Source organism: Cygnus olor, chromosome 1, assembly GCF_009769625.2.
Source record: "Cygnus olor isolate bCygOlo1 chromosome 1, bCygOlo1.pri.v2, whole genome shotgun sequence".
Taxonomy (NCBI): Eukaryota; Metazoa; Chordata; class Aves; order Anseriformes; family Anatidae; genus Cygnus; species Cygnus olor.
Window position 1 is genome coordinate 141,221,531 of NC_049169.1, and position 16,338 is coordinate 141,237,868.

Below are 16,338 nucleotides of genomic sequence, written 5' to 3' on the forward strand. Positions count from 1 at the left end.
ACCACAAACCCACATCCTGCAGCCCTGTGGGAAGGGCACGCCGGTGCAGGAAGAGCCACAGAAGCTGCTGCCCGCTGGCTTTTTGCTCCTCACCCTCAGGTGAAGGACTCACCAGACACACAGATGCTTGAGCCTGTGGACCTTTAGGGCCCCAGCACGCTGATGAGAGTCCTTGTGGCAAACATCCCAGCCCCGGGCAGCAGCATCTGCAGTGAGCAGCCAGTGCTCGCCTCGGGCTCCATATGCTTGAACTTTGGTTTTGTTTCAAGCAAATGCTGTGTGAGTTTTGTCTCAGCCAAAATACAGTTTTAGACCCCGACCTGCCTATCTGAACGAACCCTAAAGGACAGTTCTAGGTGCTGCCTGAATGTAAATGGTTTGCTTTAAACCAAGTGCTCCCTATTAGAATATTTGTTTGTTTGTCTGCCTCATTGTAATAAATTAAAATCCCCTACAACACAGCGGATGTTGATGACTGAATAATAATCAGCACTAATAATTCTGTTTGGGATTGCGCAGGTGTTATTCGGAAAACAACAACCACGAACAAGTTGTTCAGTGAGCTGCAAAACTAATGAAACCTGGTTTCCCAGGGGCTGGCGTGGCAGGAGGGGAATGAGCGGGTCCCTCTCGCCGCTGCTCAGCTAGAGCTTTCGTGGCTTTACGGCAACCTGGTGCTCTTGAGGCTCTCGCAACTCTCTCGCATGTCTCTAGCACCGGCCAGAAGGATCGGAAGCTGGAAGGCAGAAGGAAATGAAAGGTTCATTTCTTTAGGAAACCGAGCTAAAAAATAAATAGGGTCTCTTGCCTTTACCCAGCTACCTATTTTCTTGAAGCTTGTAGGAACAGAATGTCTTCAAGGTGCCCAACTCTCCTGTTGATCACATCTCTGATGGGGACCGTGCCAAGTGCTCACACCCAACATGTGCCAGTCCCACTCCCTGGGCTGCATGAAAAACTCATTTTTTATTTTTATTTTTACGAGAGCAGACTAAAATTACTGCTTTGTTATTATTATTTTCCCTGAACTAACACACCTTGGTTAAACTGGCGATCCTCTGCAATTATAGGTATCTCACCAGTTGAGTCTTTCCAGTTTGTACCTGGAAAGCTGAGACAGCTATAACATGCACTTTTCTGAGGATCCCACAGAAGTTTGTAAATACCTTAGTGAGACAAATATCAACCTCATCTGATGCTAATGGCAGACTTAAAGCTGTGCAGTGTTTTCTGTGGAACATTTTGAGTCAAGCTCTTTTAATGCATTATACAATTACAGATTTCTTCCTTAATTGGTAAAACAGTTAATGATCTTGAGATAAATACTCTCTTGTGCAGGTCAGTTGCTGTTACTGTCTCATTGTACAAAAACAATAGAAGCTTTGTAATCACAGGGGTCACTGCTAGAGTTATCAACAAACTTTGGATTCAGAGAGGAAAAGGGAAAAAAGTAAAAGAGAGTTCCTCATCCTCTTCCTTAGCAACTCTCATTCTAGTAGACCATATAATTGTTGTTGCTGTCAAGTGTATTAATATGAAAGGAACATGAAGAAGAAAACACAAAGACAATACTAGGTTATATACTGAATATTCAGTATACATATTCAATACTGAATATGCTGAATATAAGAAGGTGATAAAAAAAATCATGGAATAATGATCTAAAATCAACAGCAATACATTTTTGTGTGCAATATTGAAAAGCAAACTCATATTTAAAACTAAGGCTTGGACATGGAAATCATTTCTTATTGAAGTATAAAATTATTATAAAATTTTCAGCTATAAAATTCCTTACATTCATTAATTGAGGAAAACCAGGTTCCTTTCCCAAGGTCTCTTCAAGGACGTCACATGTTAACGAGAAGTTTGCCATCAGCAAGCCAGGCAGTCCAAATGAAGCTTTTGGCTAAAATTTTTTAAATTCCTTTCTGATAAAGACTCTTTGAGTGACTTCAGAGTAGACCTCAGTAACAGAGTTAATACAGAGAGAATTAGGTTCCAAGACCTGGCTTTCTAAAAAGTCCTTCTGTACAGACCCACATTAAAGCAGGACATGGCTGCATTTAACCTAGTCAAGCCATTGTTACATTGCATTATTCCACTCCTAAGACCAGGGTGCCCAGGTCTCTTCTGAAACACGGAACAGGGCTCGAGCAAGCAGAGCAGGCAGCCCCTTGGAGTCACTTACCTCCATTCCCAAACATCAGAGGTTTCCACTCATCCATTACTCAGGTTAATGCTTTCTGCGTGGAATAGAGAAAGAGCAAGAACCAGCTCCGAGCTCTCCCCTTTAACACCAGTTAGAAGCAACACCAACTTCCCATCAGGAGCTTTGACACTGCTCTGGGAGAGGATGGGGCTGCAGGTGACAGTGCTGCTGACAACCGTGCCAGAGGCAACATGCTCACATTATATCCTTGGGTAGATCATGCAAGCTGCAAGCACTCGCAGATGTCTTTCCCACTGAAGTGGGCTCTGGGGGCCTCCAGAGCATCGGCATGTGACACCTTGGTAGCCCTCCTCTCCCCTAACCAGTGCTGGCAACCAGCCTCCCCTCAAAGTGGCCACACGAGGAAATTCTTTGGAGGGTGACCTCCTGAGCTGGGCTGGAAAGACACCTTCCAGCCGTGTAAATATAAATAAACCCACTGAAGTTCTCTTCCTTTCTCACCTGAAGGACATTTACACAGAGATTTCAGCTGTTTTCCGGAGGGAATGTGAAGGTACTTTCATGTATTTAGCTGTTGCAAAGCAAGCGGTTAGCTGATACAAATCTGACGTGTCATATTTAGATTTCTCTAAGTACCCAGAAATTTCATTCATCTGTACAGTGTTGCTAGCACCAGAGCGCTCCTTTTTTCCCTTCTTGTTACCATTTTTGTTTCCCTATTAAAAAAGTGAAAGCCAGAAATGGTGTAAGCAAGTGCAACTCCATTAAGCAGGAAGGCTCCAGCAGCTTGCATCATTTCACCCCCCAGAACAGAGCCACGAAAATAACCACAGGAACAATATGCCGTCTTCAAGTCATGCAAGTCATAGCAAAATGTTTTCTTTTATTTATTTTTTGCCTGGATGCTCCCAGAACTGCATGTTTCCAGAGGCATCTTGGATGCCCAGATTACCGAAATGCTCACAGAACTTTTTTGAAGTATTACACCATGCTTTTTTCTTAGTGTGTTTTTTTACTTTTGGAATATGAGATCATGCAAAGCAGTGATTCCAAAGCCAATTAAAGTAATAATTAACTTTGGTGGACTTTGAATCATGGCTGTAAATACCAAATAAAGCCAGGAATTTGTTGCCATGCTAGTCCCCTCCATGCTTATGGAGTGATTCTGCTTCGTGCGAGGCATTGCTGCTACTGGAGGCTGCACTTTCTTCTTGACCCTTATTAGCAATCTCCATTTTGTATTATTATTTAGAATAGCCTTTCTCCCACTGGGCTGGGCTATTTATTTTATGTCACGTATAAAAATAACTTAATGAGTATTTCTCGTACCCTGGCCACTACTCAGATGCAGAAATGTAGAAAATATTTACTGTGGTCAGCTGTTGCGTGATCACGTAGTAAGTAATCAGCAGAATAAACCATTGCAGCACTGCTATTTCTGTGAGGAAAAAGGAAAGTGTTGATAAAACACATTTGGAATACGCAGCTCTGCCATGCTAAGGACTCCAAACTTCACGCTAATAATAATAATGCTCTCATTTGCCACCGAGTTAAGATGCTCTTGATATTTTAAAGCAGCATGCTCTCAAAAACAGGCATTCTGATAATTCTCTAACAGAACAGGGTCAGTTGTAAGAAGATCACTATAACTGAGGCAATGTAATATATGTGCGTAAAATTGGAAATAGAAAAGATTTATCTCTGCCTAGACGTTACTATATTACAAACGCGTACTTTATTCCTTTCACTGTGCTTTACAATCAAGAAACCAATAACTTCTTTCAAAATAATGTCATACTGAGGCCCATTTCTATTATAAAGACTGATTTTTCCCTCTTTTTTTCAGTTCTCAGCGCAGTTTAGCATGTTCCAGACCATCAAAGACCAGCTAGAGCAGCGAACGCGGATCCTGCAGGCTAACATCCGCTGGCAGCAGGAGGAGCTCCAGAAGATACAGGAGCAGCTCTGCCTGGTCCAGGACTCCAGCGTGCAGGTGGGTTACTGCTGGGAGGGGCAGAGCATCCTCTCATGAAGCACTTGATAGGGCTGGCATCTTAAAATTAGCTCCAGGGTCCAGGACATGAGAAATCTGGCTCATCTGAATGGGGATTTTGCCCTCTGGAAGCCTCTTGAGTAGCCTACATCAAGATTAAGAGCTTTTTGGAAGAAGAGAAGGAAGAAATATCTCAGCCTTATGGGGGTGAGAAGATTTTGGGTCATTTACAGAAGTATTTTAATGCTTTATATACTGCGTCTTCAGAATGAGCAGCTGTAATGGAACAGTGTTCACATTTGGACTCAGCACTGATTATGTCTCTCCAGTTCATTAGCTTCCAGCCATTCACTGCATGCTTCGTGGGGGCGTTGCTGATGCTCAGTATCACGTCTGTCCAGCTCTCCCTTAGCCAACAGCTCTCCTTCAGGCACTCTCCAAGTGCTCATCTCTTTTAGATCATTCGCTCCCTGTTTTCCTGGCCTAGACACTGAGCACAGGAGATGAATTCCCTTGTCATGTTAAAAAAAAAAAAAAAACAACTCTGCTCAAACCTCTGTTCATTTGTTTACACCTGGGAGGCATCTGAATTTGTTCTTCACAGGACCAGCTCAAGCCTTTAGGGTGAAGCAGCCTGAGGCTGCTGTTCTTGTGTCTTTGATACCTTCTACACAGAGCTAGTACAGTACCTGCCTTGTACTGCCCCGATGTCTACCGCACCCCATGAGTAACAGTGAGTGCAATTTAGCACATCTCAGGTTTCATTTAACGACAAATGGAGAAATCATCCAGTTTTATGGAAGTTTTCTAAAAGCTGGGTGATTACTGCTCTGTTCCTCATAATGTAACTATAAATACCGGGTTAAATGACCCTTGCCAGAAATGTTGCACTGGGGACCCACTGTGAGCATTGTACTAACAAGATTTTTTAGAAGACAAGCTCTGTCACATAAATGAATGTCTCAAAGAACATTTTAAGCACAGGATGAAAACCTGGGACCTGCTGAGGCCAGTGGGAATTTTGTTCCCGACTTGCACAGAAACAGAATCTCACCCATCATCGACACCTGTGAACACACAGTTCACATATTAAAACAAATTTGGATTGTACGTTTAGGCAATTAAGGGATCGGTGAAGCCAAATTTGAAACTTTTCCACCCAAGTTGCTGCATACGCACTGCTATAAGACAGCACAGCAGTGGTGGGTCCCAAAACCAGGACTCCCTGTTCCTGGTACCATATAAACATATAGGTAGACCAGGTTTAATTTCAGTGTATTTCTTCTACTGGTTCTGCACTGACTCTGAATAACGGAAAGGGAAAGTCTGCAATTAACTGCCCTTCAGTTCAGAATCATGGTATGTGTCTGAAAGCTATTATTGTTATTATGAATATCAAGAGACGTGATATTCCCACTTCCTCTCCTTTTAATTGGGCAAAAGCCATTACTCTCTCCCGGTGAAGTCTTCAACATTCAGATACACTGATCCCCCCAACCCCCCCTTTTTTTTTTAAATACTTCAGGCAAAAATAGAAAGCCAGAGCACATTCTTATATGCGGGAAAGGGATTTTATTTTTATATAGTCATCTTCCATATGCATTAATAACCCAAAGACCATGGGACAGATCCTCAGCTGTGCTCACGGGGAGCCCAAGCAGAGAGAAGAGGCCCAGTGGGTAAATGGTAGGCCCTGTACTGCCTACCCCCTACTGCTTTGTAGCTCTGAGATTTGGATCATTTGGATCATTATTTGGGTGATATGCTCCCCCACAAGGACTGTGCCAGGTTGGACCAAGGAGAACATATTTTCAGAGCACCGCAAGATCTCTGATGTCAGTAGTGATCATTTCCCTGCAAATGCAGCACTGAGAGGCAGGGGGGCTGGAGGGCAGCTCGGAAATGTGGGGGCTGCCTATCAGCCTGAGGGGGCAAAGCTGGATGGGGAGGATCACTGTCTGTCATCTAAGTGCCTTTCAGCCACCCCAGAACAATCACACGAGACAGTGAGCTGTAAGAAGTCACGCTGACTTGGAGTGGGGCCTTTTCCTTCTCCCGCTTTCTCTAGATTAAAAAAAAAAAAAAAAAAGAAGAAGAAAAGAAAAAAGAAAAAAGAAAAAAGAAAAAAGAAAAAAGAAAAAAGAAAAAAGAAAAAAGAAAAAAGAAAAAAGAAAAAAGAAGAAAACCAGAAATTACTGTGCCATTACAGGAAGGAGTGAGACCAGGAATTAGCTTTGTCTTACTTGGCTAGAGGCAATTTGAAATAAAGCCTCACATTTTCACATGTAGCACTTTTGTGACTCACAAGAGGTTAGGAGTAAACTGTTAAATCAGAAATCTAACCGCATGCTTTGCTGAACAGATTTCATCATTCAAGGAGCTGGATGTCTGCAGACATCGATCTGTGTCTATTATCAAGGCTACAAAGCATAGTGGCAAACAGAAGAGCCTTACTATTGAGCGAATTTCTGGTCCTTTTAATATTCCGCGTAGAGAATGGGGCTGTGCAGGTTGTAAGCATGGGGGAGTGCCGTGTGCTGGCTGCAAAGGGGGAAGCATTCTATCATTTTCCCTCTTTAGCTCATTTATTAGCATATCTTTCCCCCCCCCCGGCTCCCTCCCTTCCACACAGAAGTGTACAGGTAGCTCTGTGGAGAATTGAGCCCCATTTCCATTTCCTTCAGAGGTCTTCAAAACTGTAGTGCAGCAGTCCACCAAGAAACGCTTTCCCAACCGGACAGATGTTGAGCACAGTCGTCTGCATTTGTCGCTATTTCCAAGAGCCTTGCGTGATGAAAGACCAAACTAGCAGGAGGGCTGTGGGCCCTGAAGAAGAGTGTTCAAAACCCCATTAAATCTCTGGTACTGCTTTTCCTGACAAATGAAAGCATTAAGGGCGGCAGCACCAAGAGTAACCTCAGAAGTCTGAAGGATGCCGTGTCTGTGCCAGATTTGAACAGTCTAGCTAATGAATTGCGGATGGAGAGGAAAGCAGAAAGAAGAGCTGAGCCTGACCAGCTTGCAAGAGCTGCAAATGATACCGTCCATTGCCACCCATGATTCACAAACCAATCTCCCTTCGAAGTCCGTGAACCTCAGATTCCCAGTGCTGGTATTTTACATAAGGAGTCTTCCCTTCTCTAACGATGAGCCTGAAGGTTATCACCACCTGATTACCCAAGGAGCAGGAAGAGTCAATGAGCTGTCTCCCCCACAATGTCTTGCCAATGCGATTCACCCATTAGCTGCAGGGACCGTCTATCTCGGGATGAGGGGGCAGCTGTGTCAGAGGGTCCCTTCCCTCCCTCACAGCTTTGCTGTGTATCTTAACAATCTGGCCAATTAAAAAATATTTATAAGATGCTTCACTGGCCTTGCAGTCCACAAAATCAGCTGTGAGACATGTCGTTATCGGCAGCGCAGTTAGGGGGCTGCTAATTTATCTGCTTGGATTTGCTCAGACTGAGAAAGATTTTTTTCTTTATTATGGGGTTTCTGTTGCTATTTAAAGCTTCAACATTTTTGTGCTTCAGAGGAATTCAGGCAGGACTGTCACGAAAGAGACACATAATGAAAAAACACTGTTTTGTACAAATGAAGTACATTCTTGCTTTCAGGCTTACTTGCAGGTAGCGACTCCCCACTTCGATCCTCTCTTAGGTTAACTCTTTTCTTGATTAGGCGTCTTGAGCCTTCCAGTTCTGTGGGGACATGGGTTAAATGGCACCATTGCTTCCTGCCCTGAGCTTGTTTTTCCCCGACATTTGTGTTCTGACAGTAATAATGCTGCTTTGGCCATTATAACGCAATGGAGAGCGTCCCTAGATATGAAACGCACGTAGGTCTCTCAGGGTATGAACACATAAATAAAAGGAATTGGTTTACTGTGATAAACTTGGTTGTAAATTTATAGCATGCTAGCTGCCAACCATTAGCCGTGCGCTTTCCTACCCAGTGGCACACACTGGTAATTGCAAAGTAGGTTGCTCTGCTTTCTTTCAAGAATAAGCTACTTGGCCTTTGCTTCAAAGTAAGGCATGCACACAGGCAGCTCCCTGCAGAGTAAGTCATTTGCTGCAAGTCCCCACCCTGCCCAACATTTGCATTGATGGATGTTGAGTTTGCATTGGATGAACTTGTTATTTCGCCAGCACTGTGTGCCTTGTACAGGGAGGATGCTTAAGATATTGCTCCTTACGGTCTTAGTTTATGCTGATCTTCCAGAAACAGTGGGCTCACATCCCACATGACATTTTTGAAGCACACCACTTGCTTTACCTGTTCTGAATGTTACATTAAACATTTCATATCAATGGAGACCAATTTCATTGCTAGAGCTAATCAGGTTCATTTACCGAACATGTTCAAAACTTAGCTTCTATATACAGAAAATAAACAAGAAAATGAATTTTCATAACTTCTGCCTTTGATTTATTCATAATAAGACCTATTTACTTGGCAGAAGTTGCAAGACCATCTGTCTTTCTGAAATGTAATGGCTCCAAACTCTGTGAGCACTGTTTTTAAAAGAAAACACTCAGAGCTAGTTTCAGACCTACTGCAAGCAGACACAGGTCTGTTACTTGACCCATTTATTTCTATCAGACATCTTTGAGGTGTAGTTAGTCTACACACCTGAAACAAGACATTGCTTTAGGTCCATTAACATTTTCATTAATTGCCCACCTCTCTCTGCTGATTAATGTAACTGATTAACGTGATCTTTGTCTGTAACTCAATTCTGAGTCAAGTCTTGGCACACAGAGATTCATTACAAATTTATCATAGTAAATTAAAAACTGTGTTTTAATAGCTAGATATATAAGCACAAATATGATGGATCAGCCCATGCTTCTGTGGAGAAAAGCAATGCATTGTGCCGGTTCTTTAGAGAAAGGTGCGGGGTTTTCTTCCAAGAGAAATTACAGGGGACATGATAGTTTAGGGAATTGCTAATACAGCAATAAGTTGCGGAAAGGTGTACTAATTACTGGGTGTACCTCAGATGTACTGCTAGGCATGAGACTGATGGATGAGTAATGAAGAAAATAATTGTGATTCTGATTTCATTTAAGCCTTAAGTAGCTCCACTTAAAATAATGGAGTTCCACACTTGTAGAAGTGGTGTGAAATCAGAACCAGAGCCAAAAATGCCTTCAACTACCTGGGAAGTGTCGCTTTGTACAGTCCTTGGTGGCAAGAGAATAGGTTTGAAATATTGCAAAGATAGCTTGTAGCATTAATAATTAATAGTTTTAAAATATGCCTTTTTTCTTTTGTATGGCTCTATTGAAAGAAATAGCCTCTAGAAAACCAAAAATATTCCAAAGCCCTGCAACTTTTAAAGAAGAAAGACTCTTCTTGCAACGCAAGAATGGAGAGCGTATCATTTACAGAAACACTAACAGAGGGGCTGCTGGCTCTTTTGTACAAGTCAAACACAAGGCCTGATTAGGAAGAACACCAGGTGACAGCTACCTGACGGGAAATCAGATAAATGACAGTGACGGTCTGTTTACACATCTTCTCAATGATAAGGACACAGCCATTCAACACGGTCAACTCTGGCCTGGCTGTGGCCTCATTAAATACACTCAGTGACCCAACTGTATAGAAGGTGTTGAATTTTCCGAGACAAATTCAAAAGCAGCCTTGCCTGAAAGGCAGCCTGGTTTGTTGAAAAGAGAAATGAAAGGATTGAAAAGACATGGAGTTACTCCCAGCTCTCTGGTCGGGATGCCCCAGAACACGGTGAATGTACAGCGAACTGCTCTCACGAGGGCTCTGCCTGCCCCGTGGAGAGAGGGCTTTTACCTTCAGGACACATTTCACAAGTAATGAATGCATTTTCAGATGAAGAAAGAAAGAAACCAGAGACAGAAGAACTGTTAACGTAGGAAAGAAATGTGATTTCCAATTAACAGTAAATGTGTGGTGAATTCCGAGCTGTGATGATTTTATTTTAGAACATATCTTTGGATTTAATTGTAACCTTCATTATCCGTGACAGCTGGGCTATGTCAATAAAACGTCCCCCTCTTCTTTTCCAGATGTTCCTACAGCAGCCAACGGTGTCCCTGAGCTTTAGCAATATTCAGCAGCCAGAGCCGCAGCAGCTACAGCAGAGGCCAGGGGTCATTTCTCAGCAGCAGCTTGTCCCCAGTCCTCAGCTCCCCGGGCAAATTGCATCTCCGCAAACACCGAACCAGCAAGTACTGAGAGAAGCAAGTGTGATATCGAGCCAGGTAACCACTTCTTTGACTAGAGGAGCATTTAATACGGAAAGAAGACACTGAGCTGTTACTGAACAAGCTAGTGAAGTCATGTCAGTCCTGCAAATGTGCCTTTCCCTTTCCTTCCCTAGGAAAAAGTTTGGGTTCAGGTATTTGTAAATGAGACCTGTGAAAGCAAATAGGCTTGGCACAGGATTTTTGTCTTACTGCAGGCTTCTTGGCATTTCCAGTCTTTGCTCTTCCACCCACCTGTTGTGCCTCCCTTCTCAGAAAACCTAGCTCTTATTTCTGTTGCCTGGGCATGTGGCGAATGTAGCGGCACCATTAGCTTCAGACCCCTCAGCCGTAGCGTTTAACCTCCCACACACCCGCATTAGCATGACTATTAAAACAAAAAGTGGACAAATAGGAAAAAAAAACAAAACACACAGCTTTTCCTTTTGTAGGGTTCATTGCCATCACAGGGCTTTCACAGCGGGGCTAACCAGGCCTCACCCCAATCCGCCTCTCCCCGCTCTCTTGCAGGGCCCAAAAGCGGTGAGGAGCACGGAGCTGGCACCGGGTGGTGGCCGTCCTCTCCGCGCCTCGGTCCCACCGTTCGGCCCCGCCACGGGCCCTGCAGCCCCACCACCCCGCCGTGGCCCCGGCCCCGGCCCCGGCCCCGGCCCACCCGCCGCCGGCTGCAGCCACGACCAGCAGCTCAGGTAGGGCGGGACACGGGGGGGCGCCCAGGTGGCCACCATCTTGGGCTGCCCTCAGTGGGTGGGTGAGGGACGGGGTGAGGAGGACGATGGCATCTGCACCAGCATCAGAAATGGTGTGGCCAGCAGGACGAGGGAAGTGATTGTCCCTCTGTACTCAGCACTGGTGACACCGCACCTCGGGTGCTGTGTTCAGGTTTGGGCCCCCCACTACCAGAAGGGCGTGGAGGTCCTGGAATGCATTGAGAGTAACAAAGCTGGTGAAGGGACTTACGAGGAGTGGCTGAGGGAGCTGGGGTTATTTAGTGTGGAGAAAAGGAGGGGAGAACTCATCGCTCTGTACAGCTACCTGAAGAGGTTGCAGCGATGAGGGTGCCGGTCTCTTTTCTCAGGAGACAAGTGACAGGACCTGGGGAAGCAGCATCAAGTTGCTCCAGGGGAGGTTTAGATTGGATATCAGGAAGAATTTCTTCATGGAAAGGGTGGTCAAGCTTTGGAGCAGGCTGTCCAGGGAGGTGGTGGAGTCACCATCCCTGGAGGCAGTTAAGAGATGTGTGGACATGGCACTAGGGGACATGGTCTAGCAACGAACTTGGTAGTTTAGGCGGATGGTTGGACCTTGAAGGTTTTTTCCAACCTACATGCTTCTTTGAACCAAAAAGATGACAGATACTCAGGCAATATGAGCCATTCCCACTGAAATCAGCAGGAGCAACAGAAATTTCCCTCTCCTGAAATCTAGCAGCTCAGAAGGACACCCACGTGACCAGGTCTGAAGGGCACGGCCCCAAACCTCCACCCAGCGGCGCCCAGGAGGCATCTGCTACAGCCCAGAGCTGAGGTTACATCTCCTAATGCTCAGTCTTGCGCTGTGCCTCCAAAAGCATCCTTTGTCAGTTTTCAAAATGTGGCATGTGTATGGTCCTTCTCTCACAGCAGTATCACTTTTTCTTTTTTCCATGTGCAAGACTGTTGCTCAGCCAACCTATTCAGCCAATGATGCCCGCGTCCTGTAATGCAAGACACCCTTCAGACCTCAGCATGGCTGGATCCCAGGCTAAGTATGTGACTTGTCAAAAACACCAAAGTTGCTTTTGAGGGGAAATAGCGTTTTTTAGTAAGACAATGAAGTAGTTATAAATACAGGAGCACGTTACTGGGCCGAGCCTGCCTTCTAGTGTCAGGGTCAGCCTCATCTTTATTTTTTCTTTTTTTTTGTCTCTGTCCTTAATTGTGAACTGCCAAAATGATAATGTTTGACCATCATTAAAGCGATTCTGTATGTTACCTCAGGAATGTAAGTATTCAGCACTTTTCTTTTCAAACATCACTGTTGCTGCTTAAGATTACCTTGAGTTAAAACCTCCAACTTAAAACATACCGATCTGCACTTGACATCTGCTTTTAAGCTTCTAAATAAAAAAAGACTGGAATTTCAAAGATACACCTCCCGTTCACATATTCTGCCCGACTCACAGGATGCTTTTTTTGGAGCTCACATGCTTGTATAAGTACCCAAATCTTACCATTTCTGACCAACCCCTAATTTTGAACAGCTGTTTAACAAATGCACACCACACTATGATCTCATCACCCTTTACAGGATAAACAGAATTAGGCTGGGTTGGCAGTAGCTTCCTTGTGGTTTTACCCACAGCCTTCCACAAAACAACAAATATTTGGGTTTTGCTGTGCAAAAGTAGACTAGCAACAGAGGCTGAGTATTTTGTTTCTGGCTCATCCCCCAGCCCAGAGGACTTCTAGAGACTTCTTCTGGTCCTACAATGTGGGTCACAGCTATGGGAACTGCTGACCGTACTTGGCAATGTCTACGAGGAGCTTAAAAAGTAATCAACCCTAGCCATCCTGCAGGAGATTACCATCCCCACAGGCAGTCGTATAGAAGCACAGGCAGCAGAACGGGGAACGTGTCTACTTCTCAGCTGCTGCAGTTCAGAACTCAGCTTATTAATACAAAATCAAAGGCCATGTGTTTTAATGAGCCTGGGATGTGAATCTGTGGCTGAAGAGAAGACATGCATAAACCAGAATCTGTAATGAATCTAAAATGTGGTCTGGGTTTTGAGGTGAGATGTATTCTGCCCTCCAAGTCCAGCTCATGCACGGTGTTAAGCCAATGCTGCTGGTTTTCATGCGTGCAGGTCTGATGCCCTGGAATCCTTTACTAAGAATTATTTATGAAGACTATTGATGCCCACCCCATATCCTAGGAGAAGGCCTTTGTTTCTACACGTTTGTTCTTGATTGTTTTACTTCTTTCTTCCACAGATACTCTCAAAACCAACAAATGTTTCAAAGTTTGGAAGTGCAGACTTCCAGCAGTGGCTCTCCAATCGTTCTGATGGGACAAGCAGTGTTAAACCAAGGGTTTGCCATGACACCTCCTTCCCAGCCATCCTCTCTGCCACCTATGCAACTCCAGCACCAACAGCATCAGCAACAACGCTACCTGCAGGTAGGGAAGGACAAAGAGGACAATGTATAAAACATAGTCACAGAATTATAAGGCAAACGGGCTGTGCAAACGGGGCCTGCAAGCCTTGACAAGCTGTAAGTTTCAGCGGGAGCCTGATCATGGCGGAGATGGCCATTTCAGAGATAACTGAAATGTGCAAGACACTGATACGGTGTCGTGTACCCTTCCAGTATAGCAAGGGAGCAGTGAGAACAGTCAGAATATTTCAAAGGAAGTTACTAATCCTGTACATTGGAAACATAATCAGATTATCCTGGATGTATTTAAAGTGTATTTCTAGATGGAGAAAATTGCTGCCTTTGGATTTATTCTGTACTCTTTATTAAGTACAAAATTTGCTTAGTTTACAAGTCAAAAGATGATTTTTAATTACCAGCACCAACATAAAATAAGATTGGGATCAGATATCCATATCCCTTCCATAAATTAACGTATTTCCTCAACTCCACAAGGCAAAGAAGATGAATTGGAGCAGATCACCTGGAAGCACCAGGTGATTTAAAGATATAAAAATACTGATTTTTTTTACCTAATTCAGCACACGTAAAGCTAAGGGAAAGGGGGGAAAGGAGGTGTCTATTAACTCAGAAGGAGCTGAACTGAGTCTATAAAACCTGATCACATCTCCACTGGAATCACTGAAAGAGAATCATCGGCTTCAAATGATCACACCGAAAAACGAAATCCTTATCATAGCTGAGAATTAATGAAAAAACATGGCAGACACCATTCCCAGGCAAGCATCTGCAAAATTCACATCGACTTCAACACTACAATGTCGCACCCTACTGTAAACTCACAACAAGAAAGGGCTAGAAGGGGCCTCATGAGGTCCACTAGGATCCCCTGTGTTATTTCTACTTCATTTCTGTCATCTAGCCTTGTCATTTCTGACATATTTGCTCAGCCTGTTCTTAAACAGGCTTTTCAGAATAACCCGCAAATCCTAGGCAGCGCATTCCTACTAGAAAACCTTTCTCAATGCCTAATTGTAATCTTCTTTGCTGCAATTTAAATCTGTTCCTTCTAGCATAGGTAGGCTAACCCCATGCCTAGCACACAGCCCCAGAGATAAAAGCCAGCAAAAAGAGTAATATTTTTAAGCACGCTACATTGAGGACGACGAGCTCTAACGTGAAAGAATCAAACAACACGGTGAATTTTATTTTATCTGTAGGTGCAAACACCAAGTTCTTTGCACAATGAGCAAACCGATTCTTTGCTCCTGCCACCTTACTCACCACAGCAAGGAAACATGGGGTATCATCAGGCACAGCAGCAGCAGCAGCAACTACCAAGAAGAAGCAATAGCTTATCAGAATCATCAAACTTACCACAGCCACTGCGATAGAGTCCCACCAGCACAATCAATGCACGATTAGCTTTAACCAATGGGCACATGGGGCAGGAGAGAATGACTCTGTACTTACCGTTTCGGCTTTTGCACAAGCCTTTCTTTCAGAGCTCTGTGACAGAAGGATGCCACAGGGCGCAGACTGCCGCACGCAGCGCACTTAGGGCACGCAGGATCCAGTTGGCGCTGTCTGGTGAGCGCAGTACGCACTGCGCAGAGCGGAACGAAGAGGAGCACCGTCCTGTGCAAACTCCACCGTCACCGGCTGCACGGGAGGAGGAGTTCGAGCTCGGCGTGCCGCTCAGAAAGCTGTCTGGCAATTCCAAAAGACTGTTGACAGACACTTGAGGTACTTGGCCTTCACTGTTTCAGTTCTTCTTTTGTGTATGAAAAGCACTGCGTCAAAGGTCTATTGAGGAGAGAACAAGAGATTATTTTTATTATGATTATTGTTATTATTTTGCACAACTGCACAGAGGACAAAACCTAGGCACTTTCTGTAAAGAGAAGTTTGTTTCCTTATTCTTGTGGCCAAATTAGCACATCCAATGGAGAAGAAAGCCTGGTCATTGGTGAAGATGGTCTACAGCTCATAACTCTTGATTTAGAATCTGAAAAGTATTATGCAGCTTATCCTAACTGTTCTTCACAACTAAAAACAAAACAAAAAAAAAACAAAAAACACTGGACTGTTTTATATATACAAATTGTGATTGCAAAGAAGAACTCAACTTGTAAGCACAATCATGCAACTCTCCCATAATACACGATGGATCCTTCTTCAAGCTAAATAACTCACTCACTGCAAGTCTCTGAGAAATATGCACTGTGTTTTGGCCCACTGACTCGGGATGCTGCAGACTATTACATATCTCTTTCATTATAACATTTAGGATTGAATTTTCCTTTGGGGGGAAAAAAAAAGAAATGCACTTTTCGCTTTTTTTGTATGTTTTCTGTTGATATGTTTCTAAGAAAGATTTTATGTAATTATTAAATAAAAAGTAGTGTATTGTACAGCTGTTGTAATAATGACCTATTTCTATATAAAATAAAATTATATGGAATTATGTGGAAATTATTTTGTATATGAAATATCAACTCATTTCACAAGTATAAAGATTGTGCTTGTGCTTTTTTGTGAGTGGATATTTTGTAATAAACTAATGAATTAGAAATGTTTCTGTGAAGGGTACTACTGTTTCATGCTATATACGACTCAAACTATTATTTTTTTCCATATAATGATGGACAGTGTCTTTATTTGTAGAATAAAATAAAATAGCCAAAAGGCTTTATTGCAGGACTTGCACACATTTTCCTGTGGCTGTTCAACTACGTGATTCACCTTAGATTTTATAGTATGAGCTACAGCTTTGCAAGGTGT

At 43.7% G+C, this 16,338-nt stretch overlaps 1 protein-coding gene across 5 annotated transcripts in view; it reads left to right on the forward strand.

Moving 5' to 3' along the window:
- NPAS2 (neuronal PAS domain protein 2) overlaps positions 1-16,118 on the forward strand; it is a 98,788-nt gene extending 82,670 nt beyond the window's left edge. For 3 of the 5 annotated variants that reach the window (XM_040535870.1, XM_040535880.1, XM_040535913.1), the window contains 6 exons: positions 4,020-4,166; positions 10,217-10,411; positions 10,925-11,103; positions 12,069-12,161; positions 13,390-13,576; positions 15,048-16,118. In XM_040535870.1, coding sequence (XP_040391804.1) covers positions 4,020-4,166; positions 10,217-10,411; positions 10,925-11,103; positions 12,069-12,161; positions 13,390-13,576; positions 15,048-15,299 — 1,053 coding nt within the window. In that variant the 3' untranslated portion in view covers positions 15,300-16,118. Of the gene's footprint in view, positions 1-4,019; positions 4,167-10,216; positions 10,412-10,924; positions 11,104-12,068; positions 12,162-13,389 lie in introns of all 5 variants that reach the window. The other 2 variants (XM_040535890.1, XM_040535902.1) reach the window with 2 other exon arrangements.
- The last annotated feature ends 220 nt before the right edge of the window (positions 16,119-16,338 follow it).